The 22554-nt window shown below is 36.5% G+C and overlaps 1 protein-coding gene across 2 annotated transcripts in view; it reads left to right on the top strand.

Moving 5' to 3' along the window:
- Positions 1-22230, top strand: part of LOC131435331 (uncharacterized) — a 416567-nt gene extending 394337 nt beyond the window's left edge. Inside the window, exons 8-9 of one of the 2 annotated variants that reach the window (XR_009230479.1) lie at positions 20857-21214; positions 21272-22230. Coding sequence is in view for 1 of the 2 variants with exons in the window: in XM_058603098.1 (XP_058459081.1) it covers positions 20857-21020 (164 nt within the window). In the remaining variant the exon portion in view is untranslated. Of the gene's footprint in view, positions 1-20856 lie in introns of both variants that reach the window. The other variant, XM_058603098.1, reaches the window with a different exon arrangement.
- The last annotated feature ends 324 nt before the right edge of the window (positions 22231-22554 follow it).

Here is a 22554-nt window from a genome sequence, read left to right as displayed (position 1 = left end):
AACTCTCAGCTGGTTACATCACAGTTCGTCATCACAGTAATCCGACTTGTTTCTCTTCCGTGAAAAACCCGTCTACAATTGATCTGGTTCTAACGAATCAAAGTCACATTTGTAGTGAACCGATTACACATGCTGACTTTGACTCAGATCATCTTCCTGTAACATTCAGACTTTCCAACGAATCTTTAATTAATCCAATTAGTTCTATATTCAACTATCATAGAGCTAATTGGTCATCATAGAGCTAACAATCCATCGCCGATAATTCCAAGTTGGCCTACTAGTTACCGGAGAATCAAGATATGTTAAGCCATGGGTAAACTAAAGCAGAAATGTATTCGGGCATATATTTATAGATTCTCTTTTGTGCTATAGTTCATACTGCCCAAATCGGACGAGAGCTTGACATCATTGACTGAGACTGTCATCGGCTCATGAAAACATAGGTCAATTCAATCCAATGCAATTGAAATACTAAAATGGCGTTACCGCATAAGTTTAAGTTAAATGTTTTCGAATCGATTGGTAGTTAAACTATATAAATTCATCAAGAAATGACTGAGTTCTAAACGTTCAAAATTATGACAGAAAAAGTTATTTAAGCATTTTTTTTAATTGACACCCAGCCTTGTACAGTGAGTTAGCAAAAGCGACAATCCAACGAGCGAACGCATATACAATCTAGTAATCACCTTACTGGATGAGCTACATATTTAATTCACAGTCAAGCATTAACTGAAATCAAGAAATGATTTGCAGCATGTATTTATAGATTCCTCTTCGAACTACGCAGAATGATGCGGTGTTTTAATGCATGACGCAAAGCCTCCTATGCCGAACAAGAAAATGACGTCAATTTGGTGGATGGGATTGGTGGATGAAAGCATAGGTCAATTCTTACCATTTTTTCAATAGTATGCTATTGAAATACTGAAACGACGTTGCCAAACATGTTTAAGTTAAAAGTTTCCGAATCGATTGGTTGTTAAATTATATCAATCCATCAACTAATGACTGAGTTATTAACGTTCAGAATTATAACGGTAAAAGGTTACGCGGCTATTTTTGAAACTTTTAATTGACACCCGGCCCCGTATAGCGAAGAGTAAAGCATTTTTAATGCCAGAAAATTATTCATTCATCTTAAAGCATCGTGGTTCATTATCAAGACAACAAAATATGTATGATGTAACGTGGTTCTATCAGTTGATGAATAGAAAATGACAGTTCAACTGACGTCGCTCGAAATCGTTGCTGCGCTGAACTGTCCAGCGAATTGCAGATAAGTGCTGCAGCGACCATACCTTATGTGAACGACATGCTGCTTTTGCACTAATATTAAGGAGTGTATCGATAAGTAGTTACCAACATTCAAACAGTTATTACTCTGAAATGGCTTGATTTTTTGCAGCGTGCTTTGCGGTGACATGTTTGTTTACATGTCAATAACAGTTGCGCAATCGTTTGTTTTCGGTACGGTTTATCGTTTCAATGATGAGTCGAATTGATCCGGAAACGCGAAAGAAAATTCTGCACAGCAGTATCAAAAATATTATCGAGAAGTTCGGTAAGACCCTTTTCATGAAGGATTTGCCCCGATCCGGTAGGAAAACGGGTTCCAGTCAGCCCGGCCGGGACTTAAAAGTGGTTAAGTACATCAGGAAAAACCCATCGATGCCGACGCGGGATTTGGCCAAGCAGTTCAACACCAACACCACAATAGAGGAACCAGCACAGAAAAAAGTTAAAAGTTCAAAAGTTAATCGCAAATGTTGTCGAAACAACAATTTTGAATGGCAAATTAGAATAAAAAAAAGTTTTCATTTTATGCTTTCCAATGATGCCCACTGCTATGCTATTTCAATTTGAACGTCATTTTCTCATCCGTTTAACTTTTTTATTACCATCAATAATCGTTATGAGTCTGTAGCGTGAATTTAGAGTTTTTTTTTTCGGATGGTAAATTCTACGCTGCCTGTTTGCGTTTCGGCAAACCATCGGTTTTATATATTTGTCCTGTTGTCCGCGATATAAAAAGGTTGGGGCCACTATCATAGAGCATTATAATGATATTTTTCTTCAATAATTATTAAAATTGATAAGTAGTTTTGATTTTCTACATCTAATCTAATATTATTGCGCTACGAAGTGTGCAGGGCTCCGCTAGTAGTGGTATAATTATGTGAAATAGTGATCATGTTTTGAGACGTACCAATTATTAAATATTTAGAAACATGACGCACTGTAAAGCTTGAGACGAAAATGTTTCTTAAATTGGTGAATTAGTCGGGGGGAAAACCAAATACAAATAATGCCAAACCAATGCAATATGCTTTTGTGGTTAGAATAATTTCTTGAAAATTTTCTTCGAACTTTATAGGTTTCGTATGAAAAAGAAGATAAAGTTAAAAAAGCAAATATTTCCATTTAATTCCTCTAATGTAATTTTTAAATATATAAACCAAGAGTACTATGATTGATTGTATGGTTTCCTGAAAGTTTATTAATTTCTAAGTATTACGTTTTTAGAACTACGTCACTTTTTTCTGTATATCCACTGTTGCGCGACCATGCGTTCCCACTTTATTCGCCAAAAAGTAAACGCATGGTCGCTTACAAGTATGAGTTTAAATTGACAAATTCCATTTCATCACTGTTGGACTTCATTAACTAATTCCACATGTCATCTAAAGCGACTATGGAGAATTTCCATTGGCGACAAGTTGAGTTTGTGAGTTTGATACCTGTAAAATTTACGAATGATTCACCAAGATTTCAACCCCATCGAAAACAATACGTAAATTACACTGAATAAACTCACACAAATCTTCGCACGAGTAATGCAATAAATTTCGTTGCAGACAAAAAAAAACATTCCACAGGTACAAACAATACCAATTCCGTTGAGCATAACGTGCGCGACGCGGAACTACCCCTCGTTATCGCCGATGAAACGAGCAATGCTTCCTGCAAAAGTGACACGAGCACGAAAACTAAGGCAGCAGTGCTTTCGAAGATAATAGCTTCATTTAATTAAAATTAACAAGAACAATTTATTACTGCGCTTTCCGCGTTGCACCCTTCCAGTGACCGGTTATAGCTGCACATCAATTGAGCTCTAGGTAACTCGTTGGTTCCTTTAACCGGAGCACAGCATAACTTCGAAGGTTCTGACTTAAAATAATTCTAATTACGGCGAATGCTTCTTCCATACGGCATTAAATTATCTTTCTGCATCAGACAGAGAAAAGTCGGTTCAGTCAGTTCACGAAAAGCGGGGAAAGTTTCCACGCCGGCAAAGCACTCCATTACCCATTCGAACGCCAGCACAAATGGAATAAGAGGAGACTCGGTCCGATACTGATGGAGGCACTGCCAGAGTAACCCTGATGAAGCAGGCCCCTTACGGCGAGAAACCCAAATCTCTTCATTGTAACAAGCCAACTTGGTAAATTTATGGACCATAATTGCACATGTTAGTAGACCACACAGGCGAACCGTTCTATGCCGTGAACAGCATCGATGGAATCACTCTCGTGTAACAGGACGTGGCAGCGAGACGCCAATGACAATCGAGAAGTATATTTTCACCCGGATTGAGTCAAGAAAGTGAAAATTGTTCTTCGTTTCGCTCGGGGATTCTTATCGGTGGTTCCCTGGAAAACCAAGAAGTATAAGTTTTTTTTTTATTCAACAATATAATATAATTTTTTAGGCACACTGCTTAAGCTCTAAGATGCCGGCTTTTTCTAATTTTAGTTAACGAAAGTATAAGTTAGTGATTGATAATCACTAAATTCATAATAGGATCTTAATGTTCTATTCACAGAAAATGTGTATTTTGAAATTCAATGAAAAATACATGTAAAACTGTGGTCAGATTTTAAGCACTTAGGGCATGTTCAGCAGTGTTCTAGTTCTAGATGCATAATTTATGTCAGTTTTAAAATTTGAATCTGGATATTATAACAAGAAAAAATGTCAGCCCCAGCAGTGTTTTACTCGTGTTTCAAATGTAGAAAATATAGAACGGCAGCGTATACCAGTTTTAAATTTGACAGTTGAACTGTTCGAATAAATAAAACTAAAACGGCTTGCTGGGGATACGTTTGTTTCAGTTTCAGTTATATTATAAACCACCCATATGAATCTTGCAGCTGCTGAATTTGCTCTAAGAGCAAATTCAGCAGCTAGAAGTTCTATATGGAAGATGTATAATAGAGTTAGTTCTAGTTTCATTTATTCGACCAGTTCTTCTGTCAGATTTAAAACTGGTCTACGTTGCCGTTCTATGTTCTGTATATTTGAAACACGAGTAAAACACTGCAGGAGCTGCCAGTTTTTCTTGTTATAAAATTCAGATTTAAATTTTGTAACTGACCTAAATTATGAATCTAGAACTAGAACACTACTGAATATGCTCTTACAGCTCAGTCAGTTTTGTTTCAATCATCAATAGTAGGACAGCAAACATCATACAAAGCGCTATATAACGAATTGAAATTCTCGCCGGTTTGATTTGATGAATTCGACAGTCCCACGACAAAAGGGCCTAACTGCAAATGAGAGCCTCTCTTTGTTTACTTTTTCTTTTGATTATTACGGAGCCATTACTGCAATTTCTTGAAAGTTTCCAATATAAATCGAAAGCTTGTAGTTTTAACTTGAAAGTTTTGCGAAGAGTAAGGCGTCAAATATATAATCAATCCGGTAAATCGTGAAAGAGAAAGTAAACAAAGAGAAGCTGCCATTTGCAGTTAGGCCCTTTTGTCGTGGGACTCTCGAATTGTTAAATTTAATTCTCACGCGTCTGATTCTAGGGTCAAGCGAGTTTGGATGAAATACTCTGTTATGTTGTTTTCGCCTGAGAAACCTGGAACCTGGAGCCAGGGGTAAATCTGGAGTGCGTAAGAGTAATTTCTCAATCACATAAGATAAAACTTTATTGCTTTAACCGAAATTGCAGCCTCGCAGAGCCATGAAACAAACCGACGAAGCGCTAAGTTAAATATTCGCAAGAAAATATTTAAGGAGCAAGACAAAGAGCGTATGAGTAATGTCAACAATGTGTGCGTAAAAGTAAATTCCGGTGCTTCTTTTCCTGATTTTAATCAATAAATCTTACATATGGTAGAAAAATAAACCAATAAGTTCATTCTGCTTAGAATTAAAATTCAAGAAACGCGAAAATCTCTTCCGTTTTGCTTAAAACTTCTCGAGAAAAATTATTTCTTTTTCAGCTTACTTCCACTAACACGTTTGATTAGCAAAAAATACATTCCTATATGGATTTCCTTTTGCAGAAATTTTTGCGATATAAAGATTTACGTACCTTCTATAAGTAAACCCGTAAAATGCCTTTAATTTGACACGGGAAAGGCAATGGATACGGAATGTTTTCGTAATACTATTTATTTTTCCGGAAAACTGCTTTTGTAACAGAAAATATTCAGTTTTGTTTATTTTGTGTAGCGCACTCAGGCAAAACGGTCTTCGAAAGTCATAAGAACGAATTATGACTTTCAGACATAAGGATTATAAACGTATTTCACAATGTTGTCTTATGATATAGAGGGGAAATTCTATTCACTTCTATTCCAGATATCCATAAGCTAGTCTTATGAAATTCACAAAAATGTTTGAATGAATTTCGTTGGTCACGTTTTATGATAATCATTTCATAAGTATCGTAAATTTTGCCATGCAATTTAATTGAAAATTTGTTTTTATTTATACTTCATGTACCAACTGTTGAAAAAATACTTTGAAGATATTTTCATTCTGCAAACTATTCGCAACACATATATTTGTGATTTCGATGACTCGTGATACACGTGACTAGGGTATACAAGTTGATCGTTTCGCCTTGATCAAAAGAACATTTATTCCCTTTTCGTTATGACACGGTGCATTGCAGTTCTTCGAAATATCCTCTCCAAAGTAAATTTTAACAGTTGGATTCAATGCTGGAATGATAAAATATATGAGAATTATTCTTTTATTAATTCGGACTGTCTTGAAGTAACCGGAGAGCTCGGATCCGAACTTCCTTCCTCGGTCGCATTTTTGTCAATTATGAAATCATAAGTCGAAATTATGACATTTTCACATAAGGGACTATTGATTAAATATATAGAGCGAATAATTATATCATACATAGATAATAAATTAAGAAAATCATAAGACTGTTTATGAAAATCTTCAGGTCCCAATGAAATTGATTTATAGTTGATTCATATGTCATAGTCTTATGAAACTCTTAATTTCTTTTTCCTCAGTGCGCAATCTAACACAAATGCATTGAAGCAGTGTTGCTAACTTTTTTATTTGGTAATTGATATCAATATTCAAAAAATGCTATCAATTTTCCAACAAACGTTGGTGAAAAATTAATCAAATCTGATATTTTATCAAAAAAGTCAGACTCAACATTCATTTGAGAATAAATCATTGCTGAAAAAGATTGTTTGAAACTCAATCGTTCAAACCACTTTGATAAACTGGTCGCACTGCAAATAGGAATACATAGATCTATGTCATACGTACCAAATAAAATGTACGTAATACACAAATTACCAACACAAGTAAACTTGGTTCACTCTTGAAGTGCGAGTCTCATGGACTGCAGTCACACGCAATTTCACTCTCTCAAAATCATATTTCCTTGCATATAGTAGAGTCAGATAAATCCAGATCAATTTTTGAGTTTTGACAGATTTAAAAAAAAATAACCTGGCAACTCTGCTCTTGATCCTTAGAGCAAATTCAGCAGCTGCAAGATTCACATGGGTGGTCTATAATGTAAATGAAACTGAAACAAACGTATCCCCAGCAATCCGTTTTAGTTTTATTTATTCGACCAGTTCTACTGTCAAATTTAAAACTGGTATACATTGCCGTTCAATTTTTTCTATATTTGAAACACAGATAAAACGCTGCTGGGGCTGCCAGTTTATTTTGTTATAATTTCTAGATTTAAATTTAAAAATTGACATAAATTATGCATCTAGAACTAGAACACTCCTGAATATGCCCTTAACGCTATAAAACAACTGCATGCAAATAAAACTTGAATACAAACTTGGCGAAAAAAAGAAGAGCGAATCTTACCAGGGATGCCAGGTTCACAGATTAAACTGTGTTTCACAGATTAAACTGTGTTTCACAGATTTTCAACTTTCTGCACAGATTTTGAAAATGGCACAGATTTCTTAAAATGACCATAGATTTTCACACATTCTGAAATTAATCACAGATATACACAGATTTTTGAAATCGAGCACAGTTTAGCACCAAAAAGTACAGAGCGTGTTGGTAGTGAGACCTTTTTTTTTTGCTCGCCAAATTGATTCCGATCTTCTATTATGGTACGGGAAACGTGCACAGATTTTCACAAACAGGTTTTGGCTTGATCACAGATTTTGGAAAAAAATGACCTGGCATCCCTGAATCTTACAAAAGTAAACAAAAAAATGGTTAAAAATCCTACAATTTTGTCTAAAAAAGCGGGCTCTACAAAAACCGCAATCTTAGTAACACAAAGAACTATAAAGGGCGACACTGCCATTCTATTTGTTTACGTAAGTTTCGCCCTCCGTGTTCCATGCAGAGATGTCTATCTCCTCTGTGTGACGAAGAGCAAACAAAATTTCTCCCCTCGCACTGACAACTTCAACGAGAGCTCTTCTCTTTCACATTTATACACCACTGTTGTGTAAAGTGTGCACGCATCATGAGTGCGTTAGTTTATTTCCTTTTACCTCTTCCACTGAATCGCACCAAAGTGCTAGAGCATTAGCTAATAAATTCTCTGAGGTGGATGCAGATACTTTCACAGAGGTGTACACGCCGGTGAGCACTCTGCTGTATGGTTTTCGTAGATGAAGCGTGGACACGCAAAATCAGCAAAATAAAACAATTTATCGTAAAATTTTCGGTTTTCCTTGCAAATTTTTCATAGCAAGGCCAGATCTACTCTCTATTAATTGAAGTTCACAGAAGTATTCGCTCACCATCACGCGCCAGTGGTCACTTGGGTGTATTTAGACGAGAGCGCGTGTGAGCGATTCATGCGAAGAGAATGTGTTTCACTCGCGCCAGCTGCTTTAACCACAAGCACACACTCAAATGCTGTCTATTCGACACTGAGAAGAAGTGCGCTTTCCTCTTTGTGCGGTGCTTCGTTTTTTTCATCCTCGGTGTGGCAAAAATCTGACTCTAGCGTGTATCACTCTGGAGAAATGCCATCTCTGGTTCCATGTCAAAAAAAAACAGGACAATACTTCAATTGCTAGTCAAGAAGAACGATTAGATGGTTTCCGTACCTTTTACTACTGGAAATAGTAAATGAGACGATAAAATTAACCGCAGATTTCTCGGTTGATTTTTCATTAGGGCGTATAAGCAAGTGACAGTTTCTCTTCAATCACTCCCTCTTTCGATTTTTGTGATGTGATTAAAAAGATTTTCTTTGATATCACTATTCTGTTTGAAAGTCGAAAGTTTCGGGTATCATTTCATGCAAAGAGTTGAGTGATAAACGTGGAAACCGCTTGGTAATTAATAGAAGAGAAAGTAAACAAAGAGAAACTGTCACTTGCTTATACGCCCTAATCAAAATTTAACCGAGATTTGTCTTAGTCGCGGAAACTAGCCAATTTCACGAACAATGCGTTTGGTCATAATTTCATAATTCACACAGGAAGCATAAAAGTCAACAAATCGAAAAAAGGCGAAACTCTTTTCATGTTCATTTATTCAGTGCATATAGAAGGAAAGTGGTTTGCATGCCTTTTAAAGATAAACGAACAAATCATTGACTAATCAAAAAGTGATCTGAGAATATACGCCTATATCTAAATAGGATTTGAAACCAAAGTCGAAACATTCATCGATCGATCGATGAAATATTGACATCCGTAATACTCCCAGTGGAGTTTGTCGACCCGCATAGGTCCGATCATGGCCCCGATTATCGAACCGACTGAGCACGACATCGGCCGCTAGCGATTCGTAGGGCGTTATTCATAGAAAAACACTGGTGGCGTGGATTGCTTTGATTTTACAATTTCGAGCAGAAATGTCAATGAGACACCGTCAAAATGTTGCATTTCTACTCGAAAGTTCTTGGGAAATGTAACGATCGTCAAGTGTTTTTACGACCTGTTACTAATTTGGATGCAAGGTACTTACAAAATTAAGGATGTAAAGGATTTTAGTACATGTTCGGTTTTAGTTTATGATCTGTGATCAGAAAAGGATTGGTTAGAGATCGTGGTAATGCTGGACTGTGGGAAAGTGTTTCGTTTGGGTTAATCGGATCAATATTATAATGCTACATTTTTCAGGTTGTCGCGGTTGATACAAATGGTGCAGAACTGTCCGATGATGGCCAATTGCAGCACTACGATCGGGCCGATGATCGGACCGATGCGGGTCGACAAAATCCAACCGAAAGCTTTTTGTTGCTAATAAGAGTCGATCTAATCCCAAGTAACAATTCGAATGCCTTATGGTTCTGATTAAAATTTATAGAAGTTTGGTAAATGATTTTTCAACCCCTACCTGTTTTATGACAACTATAATAATGATGAATCATATAAAAATGACCCGGGTCGGCGGTTCAATGCATACGGCGCTGGCCTTACAAGCCAGTTGTCGTATGTTCGAGCCCCAACCTGGAAGGATTCTTAGTGTCAGTAGGATTCATAGTACTAGCCATTGAATGATTCTGTACGCTAAAAATCGGCTGCGAAGTCTGTTGAAACAGAAAGGCCAAATTCCACAAAAGGAATGTAATGCCAAGACTTTGCTTTTTGCACATAAAAATAATTTTCATAAATCATGGAGATTTTTACAAAAACTGCATTTATTTCAAGACTATTAGTTATAATTCATATATTATCCATACATTCACGCTTCAAATAAAAACGAATGAAGGTTTTACGTTCGGAAACTGCTTCTCATTCAAAGCCGACATGTCACACACATAGTCAAGGAAAATATTATCAAAATGACAGTTTATAAGCGGAATTCATTCCATCCGAATAAATTCAATGTTGATCGTAAAGCTGCTCTTAATTTTTTTTGTCGTGCATGCGACTTACTTTACTATGAAGCGCCTTTTCAAAATTACCCATATGGAAGAATGGGCAGAACTTAATCGTGAATATCTCGACTTGTATTACCGGCAGCAACATAATTCTTTCACTATTTCATCAAAAATATGATATGATAATATTTTGAACAGTGTGAGATAACCACAAACAATTCAAAAATTAAGTTTTCTCAAAATTTGAAAACAACGCGGAAAACTCTTTACTTTCGCTTGGATTTTTCGCGCAAGGACGACGATTTTGAGGTAGTCAGGTACATATCTTCAACTGAACGTTATAAAAGGGGAACCGTGGTCGAAAATCGATCATTTCTTTTTGTGCCTTGGATGGAATCAGACGTCGGGGCGAGAAGACGCATCCAAACACCGGCATCAGAGAGCGCATCTTCTGCGTGGTTAAAAACCTCAAACGCTCAGAACGTCGTTCTCATTTGCCTTCCGGTTGTCGAGGCGAGAACGCATTAAACCAGTTTCGCATCATTTGGCACTGCGAGCGGATGTGTCGGTTTGTACGCAAAGCTAGTTTCAACTCAAGCAAGAACGATTGCATCAGCTGCTGGTCGTTTGCATTGGAGAGAAAGAAAACAAGAAACGAAAAGTGGACAACATTACATAAAATCAGCCGTTCTAATGGCTCTAAATGTTATCTAAAGAACAATTAAAATTACTTCTTTGCAAATCGAAGGTAAAAATCATCAGTTTAGTGAAAATACAAAATCGTTTGTTTTGCTTCGTGCACCTTTCGCTGTGCGAAGATCGTTCGAGAAAAATGAGATGAGATAATCAACATCAAAAGTTTCACTATTCACACAATTGATCAGCTATCAATTCGAATTCGAAAGTATAAAGAAATCGTGTCAGTTTTATTCGTATTCACGACATCCAGTTATGTCTCTGACATTACACACTCGTCCTTTTTAATTCGAAAATTTAACGTAGGTTTATGCTGGTTCTTCACTTTGCTTTATAAACCTTCACTTGGCAGGAATATGCTTTTTCAGCGGGCTTTCGTGGAGTTTAAAGTTTTAACGCAAGATTTATGATGTAGCATTGAAGACAGCTATAAGTATTCATTAATATTTAAAATGTTACTTGGGATGAGACTCTAGCTCAATTGCTCATTAAAAATGGATCATTTGTCCCACATCAATGGGTCGAACAACCCCAAGAAGCTGATCACTTTATTCTTATAGAACGAAAAAATACAACAGCAAACCGTTCCAATAGACTGAACGAATATTACGTCCAATAAGCCGTTCAACAAACGCTCACCGTCCAACAAAATCAAACCACTTTCTCAGTGGGTAGCGATGTTGGCAGTGCAGCCAATTTCTGGTACTCAATCATCCAATTTTTAGCAATGTTATAAGTTTCTATCAAATTTAACTAAAGTGCCTACAATAAACGTGAATAATCTCAAAACCAGAATTTCAACGAAAACTTTTATAGGTTAACGGTGTTGTAGCAAAATATGAGATGGATTATTGTTCGAAGTTTTTTTTACGGCGTGAAGTGCAAAGTACACGTCTCCGGTTGAAAGCATTGTTTTCAATGCTTTCAGTGGAACGCTGTTTTTGATGACATTCTCAGGGGCATCGTAACCATTTTCATTTTTAAAAATCAATATTTAACTCAAAACTATTTCAGCAGATCAATTGGACGAAGTAAACGTACATCTTTCAATGTATCCGATACTTTATAAATGACTTATTTTATATTTTCCCCTATCCTATCTAGTCTTTCCTTCATTCATCACTTCCCACTCGTGTGACCTTCGTATTCACTCACTAAAATGAACTGTTATACCGCCCTGGATACGTGCCACTACTGTCAATGGCTGAAGTACAGGAGAATACGCCGCTGCCTGGCTGTCGTTTTCTCTGTAAATATGACTATCGTTGCTAAGTCCCTGTATCTGAATCCAAATAAAACCAGATCATCCAAAAGGAAAATGCAGTTTTCCTATGATAAGCAACAACAACAACAACTGGAATAATGCACAACACAAGACAATATCCCACGCCATATCACGGCGTCATGACGATAGTTCCTATCGCATCTGCTGATGTAAACCGAAATGTTTTTTTTTCGCTCTTCTGAGAAGGAAGCAAGGACGGTGTGTAATTCGTTATGCATACATGCACTGTACACCGCAACGTTTCCGCATACTTTCCCTCGTCTACACGGCATTAGCTCAACTGTCGAACTACTTACAGTACGGTACGGGTTTACTTTACTTCAATCGTGTCTCAACTTACTTTCAACATCCACACGAACGTCCAACTTCTGACACTTTACTAGCGTAACTACACCCAAAACAAAAACTTCTTACACTCACTGCAATTAGGTAAAACTTTTAAGAAATTTGCACTGTTTAGTCGGTGGCTTATGGGTAGAGAATGACATGAGATTAAAACAAGTTTAAGTTTCGGTAGGAATTAGAATAACGTGTTAAGCCAAGTAAAGACAGGTACAATTTCTGTAATGGTGTCGCATTTTAATTCCTATTGCTATCTAAATTAAACACAAATAAAATCACGTTGTTATTTTAATGTTCGTGAATTGATAACCATGAAGTGCGTGCTTCGTATGCTGGAAGAAGAAATGCGATTCCGATCAATTTTCAATTTGTTTGTAGAGAACATAGGGAATTGTTTTCCGACTGATTAAATGTTCTCTTCGAGTGTAGCAATCCGAGCAGAGGAGAAGAGTTGGCATCACTGGGAGTGCGATGCGGTGTCCTGGTGCTGCTCTCAAAAAAGTATAATTTCAATGTGTTGTTTGATACGTATAGTTGAAAATTTGATTGAAATAGTTATATGAGTGATAGTGCAGGTGTGGCATGTGTGTATTTAGTGGGGAGAGTGCTATTTATTGAATAATATTGATCCGCGAAACTAAAGATGCTCAAGCGGCGGAAACTGAGAATTTACCGCCACAAAATTCAACGATTTTAGCCTGTTAACCGATCGATGCGCCGTCTGCATGTCATTGTCGATGTTGTCGAATTTCTATGAAATGTATGAAAGTTTACAAGTCGATCGTGTCATTCGGACTGAAGGTCTAGGATGGGTCTGCAGCGGACCCATTCGCGAGTGTTTTTATTTTATTCTTTCAGTGATCGTGTTTCATCTCGCGTTGCTGACAGCAGAGCGAGCAGGAGAAAAGGGATACTGGTGAGATCGTTCCTTGGAGATATTTTATATTTTTCTTACTTATTATAACTCTCCTGACTATCGAAAATCAGGTTTTGTTGAGCTCATATTGTTTACCAAAACATATCCGGATCTCTTTCCCTCCCTACTAAAAAATCTCCTATCCCGTGATACTCGTGGAGAAACAGTGGTATCCGCGGTCTCTTGAAACAACGAGTATCGGCCAAACATTCCTCCTTTCCCTCAGTAGCACAGCCTTTGGTCGTAGCCAGCGTCGTTATTGATCATTTAATAAAAAGTTAGGAGTGAGTGGGTGTGTACAGTGAAAATGATTTGCTTCTCCCAAGCTTCATTTTCTTGGTTCATTGTACATTCCCACTCATTCGGTCAATCACGAAGTGCAACTACGGGCGATCTACTTCAGCTCAGCTCAGCTCTTCGAGTGTAGCAATGAGGGCATGACAATGTTCCAGCAGAAATGTGAGCTTGCGAACTACGATTATATATACTATTAGTATAAAGTTCATACAATTTACTATTGTTTTCAACTGTTAGAATAAACATTGAAAAAATCACACGATCTATCAACTTATGAGAACGATTTTTAATATTCAGAAGTATGAAAAACGTGTTAGTTTTAATCGTATTCACGTCGTCCAGTTATGTTTCTGGCATTACCCACCCACTTTTTTTTGGTTTGGTTGATCTGGGTTGTTTCAGCCAAAGTTTTCTTGAAACAAGTAACATTTGTTCTAAACATTCAAGCTCTTGAATCTATGATTTCTCTTTTGTTGTTCAAAATAATCGAGATTATTCTACAAGTTCTTATTCAAAGCTCGGCAAATGTCAGTATATGCTTGGACATAGTGCCGACATTGCAGCAAACCATCGTCAAGTGTCTTAAAACAGACAAATGTATCTGTAAGTATGACATTTTCGCAAACCGGGGAAGAAGCAGATTTGAAAACAAAATTAAATTAAACAGTTAAATGAAACAGTCAACTCGAAATAAATAGTGGAACCGTTTTCGAGTAAGCTGGCATGATATGAAACCACGCATACCACAACTGAGGAGGGTACCAGGGAGAAACGTGCATCAAAAGTTTCCCCGTGAGACGAAGCCATACAGTATTTCAAAACGGATCCTAAACCATGGAAAAGCACACAACAATCCCACCGTGACAGGAAAGTCGCGCGTGATATGTAGGAACGGGGTAGCGAAAACGAACAAAAACTCAGATCAGCAGTTTCTTTACGTGACTTGGCACGTTCTCGCGGTAAGGATTGTATATCAGTTCTGTAGCTTTTTTTTTTCTCTGAAATACCACTGTCGAAATATTTTGAAAAATGTGCCCAATGATGGAAACTTGTTCTGTTGCTGTCAGCTGATCTATGACTGCATGACTAAGCGTTTCCATTAGCAACCCACTAACCAGTGGCATATTTGAGTAACGAGAAACAGCTGACAAAATCAGAACGGACAGGGAAACTAATTAATTTTTTATTAGCGATTATAAAATTGTATAATCAATTGTGAATGTCGTGATTTCGGGAGAAAATTGATTACTTTTTATCGAATTTCAGAATTTCAGCAACTGAGTAATACAGAAAACAAATACCAAACAAATTGCACCAATAGTCGTCTCATTAGTAGAGTCGTCATATTATTTTGTCGTTTACATGACTTTCAATCAACGGGTTGTGATAAAATCGGATAAAATTGCTATGCTTCGGCTCAAAGAAGTAATATTGCTGTTATGCTACGATCTCACCAGTATCCTGCTTCTTCTATTCTCATTGTTGTAAACAACGCTAGATGACACACCACTACTGAGAAAATAAAATAAAATAAACACTTCAATTTTCACACATTTCACACTTTCAGTAACATACCTAAATCTTTACCATGAAAAATGACGGCAATTGGCACATTGTCGCAAAACTGAAATGTAGAGGCGCTGATTGTTTAGAGATGATACTTTCAGCAAGAGCTGTCAAATCGGTAGGAAAATTTCTAATTACTCCACCTTTTCAACGATTTCTTATTAAAACGGGCAAATTCATTCGATAAATCATAGTGAAAGTTGAAGAAAAAGTTTTTACTCTGAGGTGGTAATGTTGATCTTAGTTCGTTGTGCGAAATCTACCGTTTATTCGGGAATAGAGCATTAAACTTGGTTTGATACCATTTTTCAAATGCCTGGAAATAACAAATAAAGTATCTAAAATAAATAGAAATCGATCGCTATACATTCTAGTACTCGAGAAATCAAGATTACACTGGTTTCAGTTTAATTAAATATTGATCCGAAAAAACCTAACCTTACCCAATTTCACACATTTCTGAAGATTTTCCATGTTTAATCGTAGTTTACACTAAAAAGAAGTAGTAGTAATCACTTTGAAATCGATTTTTTTTCTACTCCAAGTGTACCTTAATAGCTAATATCTATTAGTACTATTGAATAAACGATAAAAATGTTGCAAATCACGACTGCCGATATGAAAATTTTCGAAAGAATCCTCCTTTCTTGGTTCCATATTTCATTGGCAGGTGTCGCTACCGGTAATTCAGCTTTGCGACAATGTGTCAATTGTCAGCAACAGGGTTCAAAAAATTGAAAAAGTTGTCGACTTTTACTTTATTCACCCTTCTGCAGGGAGTATTTATTTTCCTCCTTTAAGAGTTGAAGAGAACCGTAGGTTTTTTTTAATATTGTTTGATTTGTTTAGTGAATGTATGCTTAATTTTCTTTCGAATGTGCTCAACTATGGATCAGAGTAGAATTTTCTGACTAATTTATAGGAATCGAAACTATTTCCTCTGATCACACTATTATTTCGAACCCGGATGCAATTTAAGTAGGGTAAGGGCTCCCTATTTCATCTCAGCTCCAATTTCCATCTCATTCCTTCACCTCATAACATTGAACATTAATAATATCTTTAAACGTACCTGAACAAAACTGTGGAACGTTTTTAAACATTTATTCTAGGTTTTGCCACACTTTCCAATTGAAAAAAATAGTTAAAAAACCTTCAACAATCGCTTTTTTCATTTAAAATAAACTCACTTTCTGATTTAGAAACCAATTTCGTCTGAAGTTTTACAATTTGTCATGTTTCTGAATATTTACTAATCGATTCGTCTCAAAACATGATTACTATTTCACATAATTACACCACTATTCAATGTTGGATGACTTTATAGTTAGTAATGTTCACTTTCCACTTGTTTATTCAACGATTAAGGACTTCTGAAATTATCGGTAATTAGCAATAAAATCAATGAAAAATATGAGATGAAAATTTGCACCTCCATTTTTTTCACTTGATTGCGCTTTGTTTTCATCTCATTCCGTATCGCAAGGTTGCCAAGTTTTCTCATAATGTTAAATAAAAAAAATTTTTTTTTCTTCTTCTAATTATCATCAACAAGTATTTTTTGGTATCCGTGACATTAGTTTAATTATATCATTGATATTTATATATATATAACTAAAACTGTGTCGGATTCTAATATTACCAAATAGAGCGTGTTAAATACTAATCAAATAACCATTGTGGCAAATCTAGTAGCACTGGTTTCTTTCCGCTATACGTCACCACAACACTGTTAAATGTGTGTGTTTCGTCGACTGTGCACAGAGATGCCAGATATTTTCATAGAAAATATGTATCTGCTCTATCTGTTTTCACTAATAAAATGAATCAAATTCAAATTCAAATCAAACTCAAATTGGTTTTAAATTTTCATATAAATGTTTATCAGTGTTCATCATCAAACATTTGCACAAAAGATTTCCATTTTGACATGTGATTTGTCCGTTGATTAATAAACTTTTAAAGAAGTACTGTAATCAAATACTAATAGATACTCAGAGAGAAAATTCTAACGTTTTACTTCTTACTTTTGTCGTGAATACGACTTACTTTACTATGGAGCGCCTTTTCAAAATTTACCCTCTGAGAGAGTGATAAGTTTTTGATCGTGAATATCTCTTGTTGTATCTAACGAATCAACATAATTTTTGCTACACGCCATCGGAAACATGATCACAATTTTATGATAAAATTTTCAGTTGTGTGACATAATCTCAAATAATTCAAAATTAAACTTTTCTGAAATGTTTGGTAAAAACGAGTATCAAAGAGGATAATTCATAAGGCGCGTTTGCCTTGCTCGTATTTTTAAAGCTCATAGCTCAGTGATCTGTGAAAGAATTTATATAATTTAACTACCAATAGAATCGAAATTTTTCAACTTAAACGTGTATAGCAATAGCATTGAAGTATTTCAATAGTACACTATTGAAAAACCTGTCTCATTTGACCCATGTCAACACCAGCCAATCAGAACGCGTTCTGAGGAAGAGAACAAAATATCTGCTGCTGTACAACAAATCGTTCGAGAAAAATGTTCCGAACAGCGCTTAATATCGTAGTGAGTTCCACAATTTAGTCTTCCTGAAAGCAGGAGTTTCTTTCAATGAAATGCAAATACAAAATGAAATAATCGACATTAAAATTCTGTATGCGGCTATTTTTATAGCCGTTAGGACCGCTCGTTAGTGAAAAATCTACAAACGAAATCACGTAAAAAGAAACCTCTTAACAAAATTTGGATCAGTTTGGATTCTATCGCCACTGCGAGCAGATGTATTGTGTGTCGTTTGCGAAGCTAGTTTCGCTTCCAACAAGAGCGATTACGTCGCAGCTGTCAGTTGTTTGCATTGGTGAAAAAACAACGAAAAGAGGATAACGGTGGGGAGCATCACACAAAATCAGCCGTTTTAATGGCTCTAAAAGTTTTCTAAAGAACTATTAGGATTTCTTCTTCGCAAATCAAAGGTAAATATCCTCAGTTTAATGCGAATCTAGAACAGTTTGATTAGATTCGTGCACTTTTTGCTGTGTGAAATTCACATTAATCGAGATCAAGTGAAACCTTCTTTGTTTTTGCGAAAAATGTGAAAAAGGGGAATGCTTGCATAATTCATACAATTGATCAACCGTCAGTTGTTTTCGTATTCACGACATCCAGTTATGTCTCTGACATTACCCACCCGCCTTTTTATGAACCTTTACAAATCTGTATTAAACTTGGAAAATCTGTAATCTGATTCAACGAACGCGAACGCAAAAATCTATACAATACAGATAAATCTGTATGAATGGCATCTCTGGTTCTACATTTTGTTTTTAGAAGGGCTAATGCCTAAATTAGAGTGCCTATAACTAGAGTGACGACATCTCATCCGTAATTTTGGCATCAATTCCAAACATTCCATTAGCTTTACATTGAATTGACAGGTCGTTTGCTCGTTTGGAACTGGGAGCTGTCATTCCAAACGAACAGCTGTCGCCACTCTGATTATAGTCACTCTAGCCTAAATAGTAACAATTATTTTTTTGTTTTTTTTTTAAATTCTCCAAATTAACTGCAGAGTAAAATTTTAAATTTGAAACGAAAGGTAATAAAAACGATCCAAACAATTTTAAACGTCGAAATGATTCCAAACTGTTTTTTTTATATCGTGCGTTGTGTCATAGTTGGCATAAGGCCCTTTTTAAAGAAAATTCTGATATTTTGCACCTGAGAGTGTAATAGTGCAATATTTTGGTTTTGATTGCTGTCGCCATTGCTAATTTATGGGATCCCACTTAGAAAAAAACGTTCAACGGTGGTCCTTCATTGGTCCAATACGTTGTATCATTGGTCCAATGAAAGTCCAATCAATCGTTCAACGGGAGGCCAACACGGGTCCTTCGTTTGCCGATTTTGAAACAGACCGTTGAACCGAATGCCATTTTTTTCGTTCAACAAACCCGGCAGACAGAGGTCCATTGTTGAGCCATTTTTAACATGAGGAGTTGGAGCCCCGTTGGACTAGTTTTACTGCAGAATTTCTGAAGTTTTCTCCACTCATTTGTTTAAACTAACAATACATACCTGCACAATACTTCTACTTCACGTAGAATAACAACAAATTTTCTTTCTATGTAAAGGTAAAACTTAATTTTCACACTATTTTTGCAAGAGAAAAAACAACAACAAACCGTTCCAGCAAATTGAACGAATATTTCGTGCAATATATCGTTCAACAAGCGATCAAAAATCAACAAAATTGAACGGCCTGCTGAGAGGGATGAATAAAGGACCAACGATAGGATGAATACAAAACCTTTGAGATGAAATTAGGAGCACAGTAGTGAACATTTCAGAAGTGTTTTTAGCTAATTTTTTAATTATTATTTTAATTTCCAAGGAATGTCAATCAATTCCCAATGTGGAACAAGGCGAATTAAGCAGAAATATGAAAAAATCGTAGTGATTTTGGTGGCTAAATCAGGTTTTTAATGTAACGTCCTTACAAATGAAATGAAATAGGGAGCCCTTACCCTATGTGTTCGAGAAAATTTAAACAGACATTTTTGAGAAATTGAGATGTAAATTTTCTTCCTGTATCTCTGGAACCAGAAATCGAATCCTGAATTAAAAAGGAAAGAATCGTCACTTATACTGACAGACATTTTCCAACCTCTACGAACTGATTCGAATCATAGTCAATTTTCACAGTGATTGCAAAGCCTTTCTATCTGAGAAAGGCGAAAACTATAAGTGGCTTACCTTGTTCTCCTGGAAGCTTAAAAGTTAAAGTGTCAAATATCTCGTTGAAATGCAAACACCAGGCTAGATTTTATCAAGATTCTAATAAGCTTTAATACACCTTGAGTAGGAAGACAGTATTCCGGCTACGAAATTTAACATGCTCCCGTCTTCGCCATAGCAACCATCGGAACATCCCGCGCTCCGGCAAAGTTTTTCCCAAGTGGGTTCGGATGTTTGCCGTAGTCTTTCCCGGTGAGAAGTACAATTTACTTGACAATTTCCATTGTTTCAAATAGCGCACATTCACGTATAGCAGCACCGCCTCGGGGGAACGGCACGGTTGGCCACTTTGTGGCGAAAAGAAAAGCGCCACCGCACAAAAAGAACGTCGAACAAAAAGGCGTACCGAAAAGTATAGCCCTGGTCGTGCATAGCGGTGAATTTACTCGAAATAAACGAGCAAAGATTTTCTTGTATTTGCACTTGTAATTCTGCTATTTGCCTGTGCAACGGGAAACTACTACCGATCCCGGTCTACTCGTAACGGTGGACGACGTGCCAGGGAATCGTTTGCCGATATACTCGACTTGGTTAGGTTGCTTCATACGGAATGAATGAACCTTTCCCGGCAGGAAAAAAAAGAAGCATCTCATATTTCTAACTCGCTCCGAGTTCCAATGGTAGGGTGGTTTTTTATTTTGTTTCACCTAGAAATTGATTTATTTTTTTTTTTGCTTAAGGCTAACTCTGTTAAAATCATATTGTAGAAAATTAAAAGCTTTAAAGTGTGAAAAGACGTATTCACCGGAACACTCTGACCCACATAAAACTTCTGCATCAGCTTATTTTCACGGCAACCGGGCTCCCAACCGGCTGTATTCCCCGTACTTCGACCACCGACGACCGGAAGCGAACGATAACTTTACCATTTCTTTTTTCTTTTTCCGTCTCTCCTACTCCATTCTTTTCCACAGTGACATCTCCGAATGGATCGTCCTGGCCGCAGCCACTGTCCCACTGGTGCAGTGGACTCGTAATGCTCGTAACGGTACTGCTGAGTTCATCGTTGACCCGGCTGGATCGGCGCCATCTGCACCATCAACCGCATCGAACGGCAGGATCGGCCGGTGCAAGATAGTTCCATCGGATCGCCGAAGCCAATTCCAGCAGCCGTACCGTAGCCGAAAAAAATCGCAGGCCCTTGCCGGACCATGGTTATCTCTGTCCACTGTAACTTTCTCTTCTTCAGCACCGCGTGACTTTTGAATCCACGCTTCAGAAAGCAAACTTAAAGAAAACTGCTTCAAGAGAATGAATCAAAAATATACGAAGGTGTAAAAATAGGAATAGAAATCATAAATGTTCAGTTTTATTTTTTTATTTTTTCAGACCCCCGTTTCTTTCTCGCGCTCTTTGCCATTGCCGATGGAAATAAACACATACGAAGACGAAGACGCTGAACGTAGAAGGTTGTAGTTGTATCGATATTAAGCTAGGATAATGAAGATTTGTTATTCATGTTTAGCCCAATGCTGTATGCGAGTGTATAGTTCGAAATCTCAACTCACTAACGTCGAAATTCAGGAGTTGTGCTACTAACTGGTTAGGTATTTTTCTATACTAAATTCATACAATCAATGCACTTCTACATAATTTTACATTAAAAAATCAGCAAATTGTTTTCAAAAATGAGGCCATTTTTATAACTTTTCGACAAATCTCTCGAATAATTTCACTTATAGATTTTGTGAAAATTTTTTAGAAGTGCTGTTAACAATTAAATTTGAAAATCAAGATCTTATTTTTTTCAATACTGGAAACAGTCTGATAAAACGGCTAATAAGAAAATTCAGCGACAGCTCACCTGATCTTTTGTTTAACAATAAATGGTGTCACAGTTTCGTCCGAAATTGGATTTTAATAACATATAGTAACGAGACAAACTTCTGCACAAGAACATCCCGAACACGAAGTTGTTTGCAAATACACATGCAAACTGACATTATTATTTTCACCGATGCTCCCAGCAGCACGTACCGGATGAATTGAAGTTTCGTTTTTTTACCGCCAATATTGTGTATCTGATACGTGCTCCTCTCGAATGTCAAAAGAAAAATGTAATTCGGATATGTGGAAAAAAACAAGGTAAATGGAAATCAGTAACAAAAATCATTAAAATAAATCTGCAAATGTTTGTTCGAGGACTACAATCTCAATAAGTGTAAAATTCAGAAGAAAATCTTAAACGTGTGAACAAAGCAAAACTCACAACCAAAAAAAACAAGGAAATTAGTGTGCGATTGAATGTAGCCAACTACTTAAACGATGTGACAACAGAAAAAGATAGACACTCACTGGCATAGATAAGGATTGTATATACAATAAATTAAACATTTTTTGCTGCGAGTTGAGACAGAAAATACTACCAAAGGTAAGAAATCTAGTCAATATATTGCTACTGCTAAACGTCGTTCCCGATCATAAATAGAACAAAAAAGAAATGTCACTACGGATTTCCAGTCTACTTGCTATTAGTTTTTTTTCCGAAATCGTGATTTTATTTTGTACAAAACGCATTTGCATTTGCATAACGAATTTCATTACTAGTACTGTCTACCGCTTTTCACAACTTTGGTCCATTTTTGGGTCAATTTCCCGATTGCTTTTCAAAA

The sequence above is a fragment of the Malaya genurostris genome, chromosome 1 (genome assembly GCF_030247185.1).
Source record: "Malaya genurostris strain Urasoe2022 chromosome 1, Malgen_1.1, whole genome shotgun sequence".
NCBI lineage: Eukaryota > Metazoa > Arthropoda > Insecta > Diptera > Culicidae > Malaya > Malaya genurostris.
Note: the sequence above shows the minus strand (reverse complement) of the source record. Positions and strands in the feature narration are given on the sequence as shown.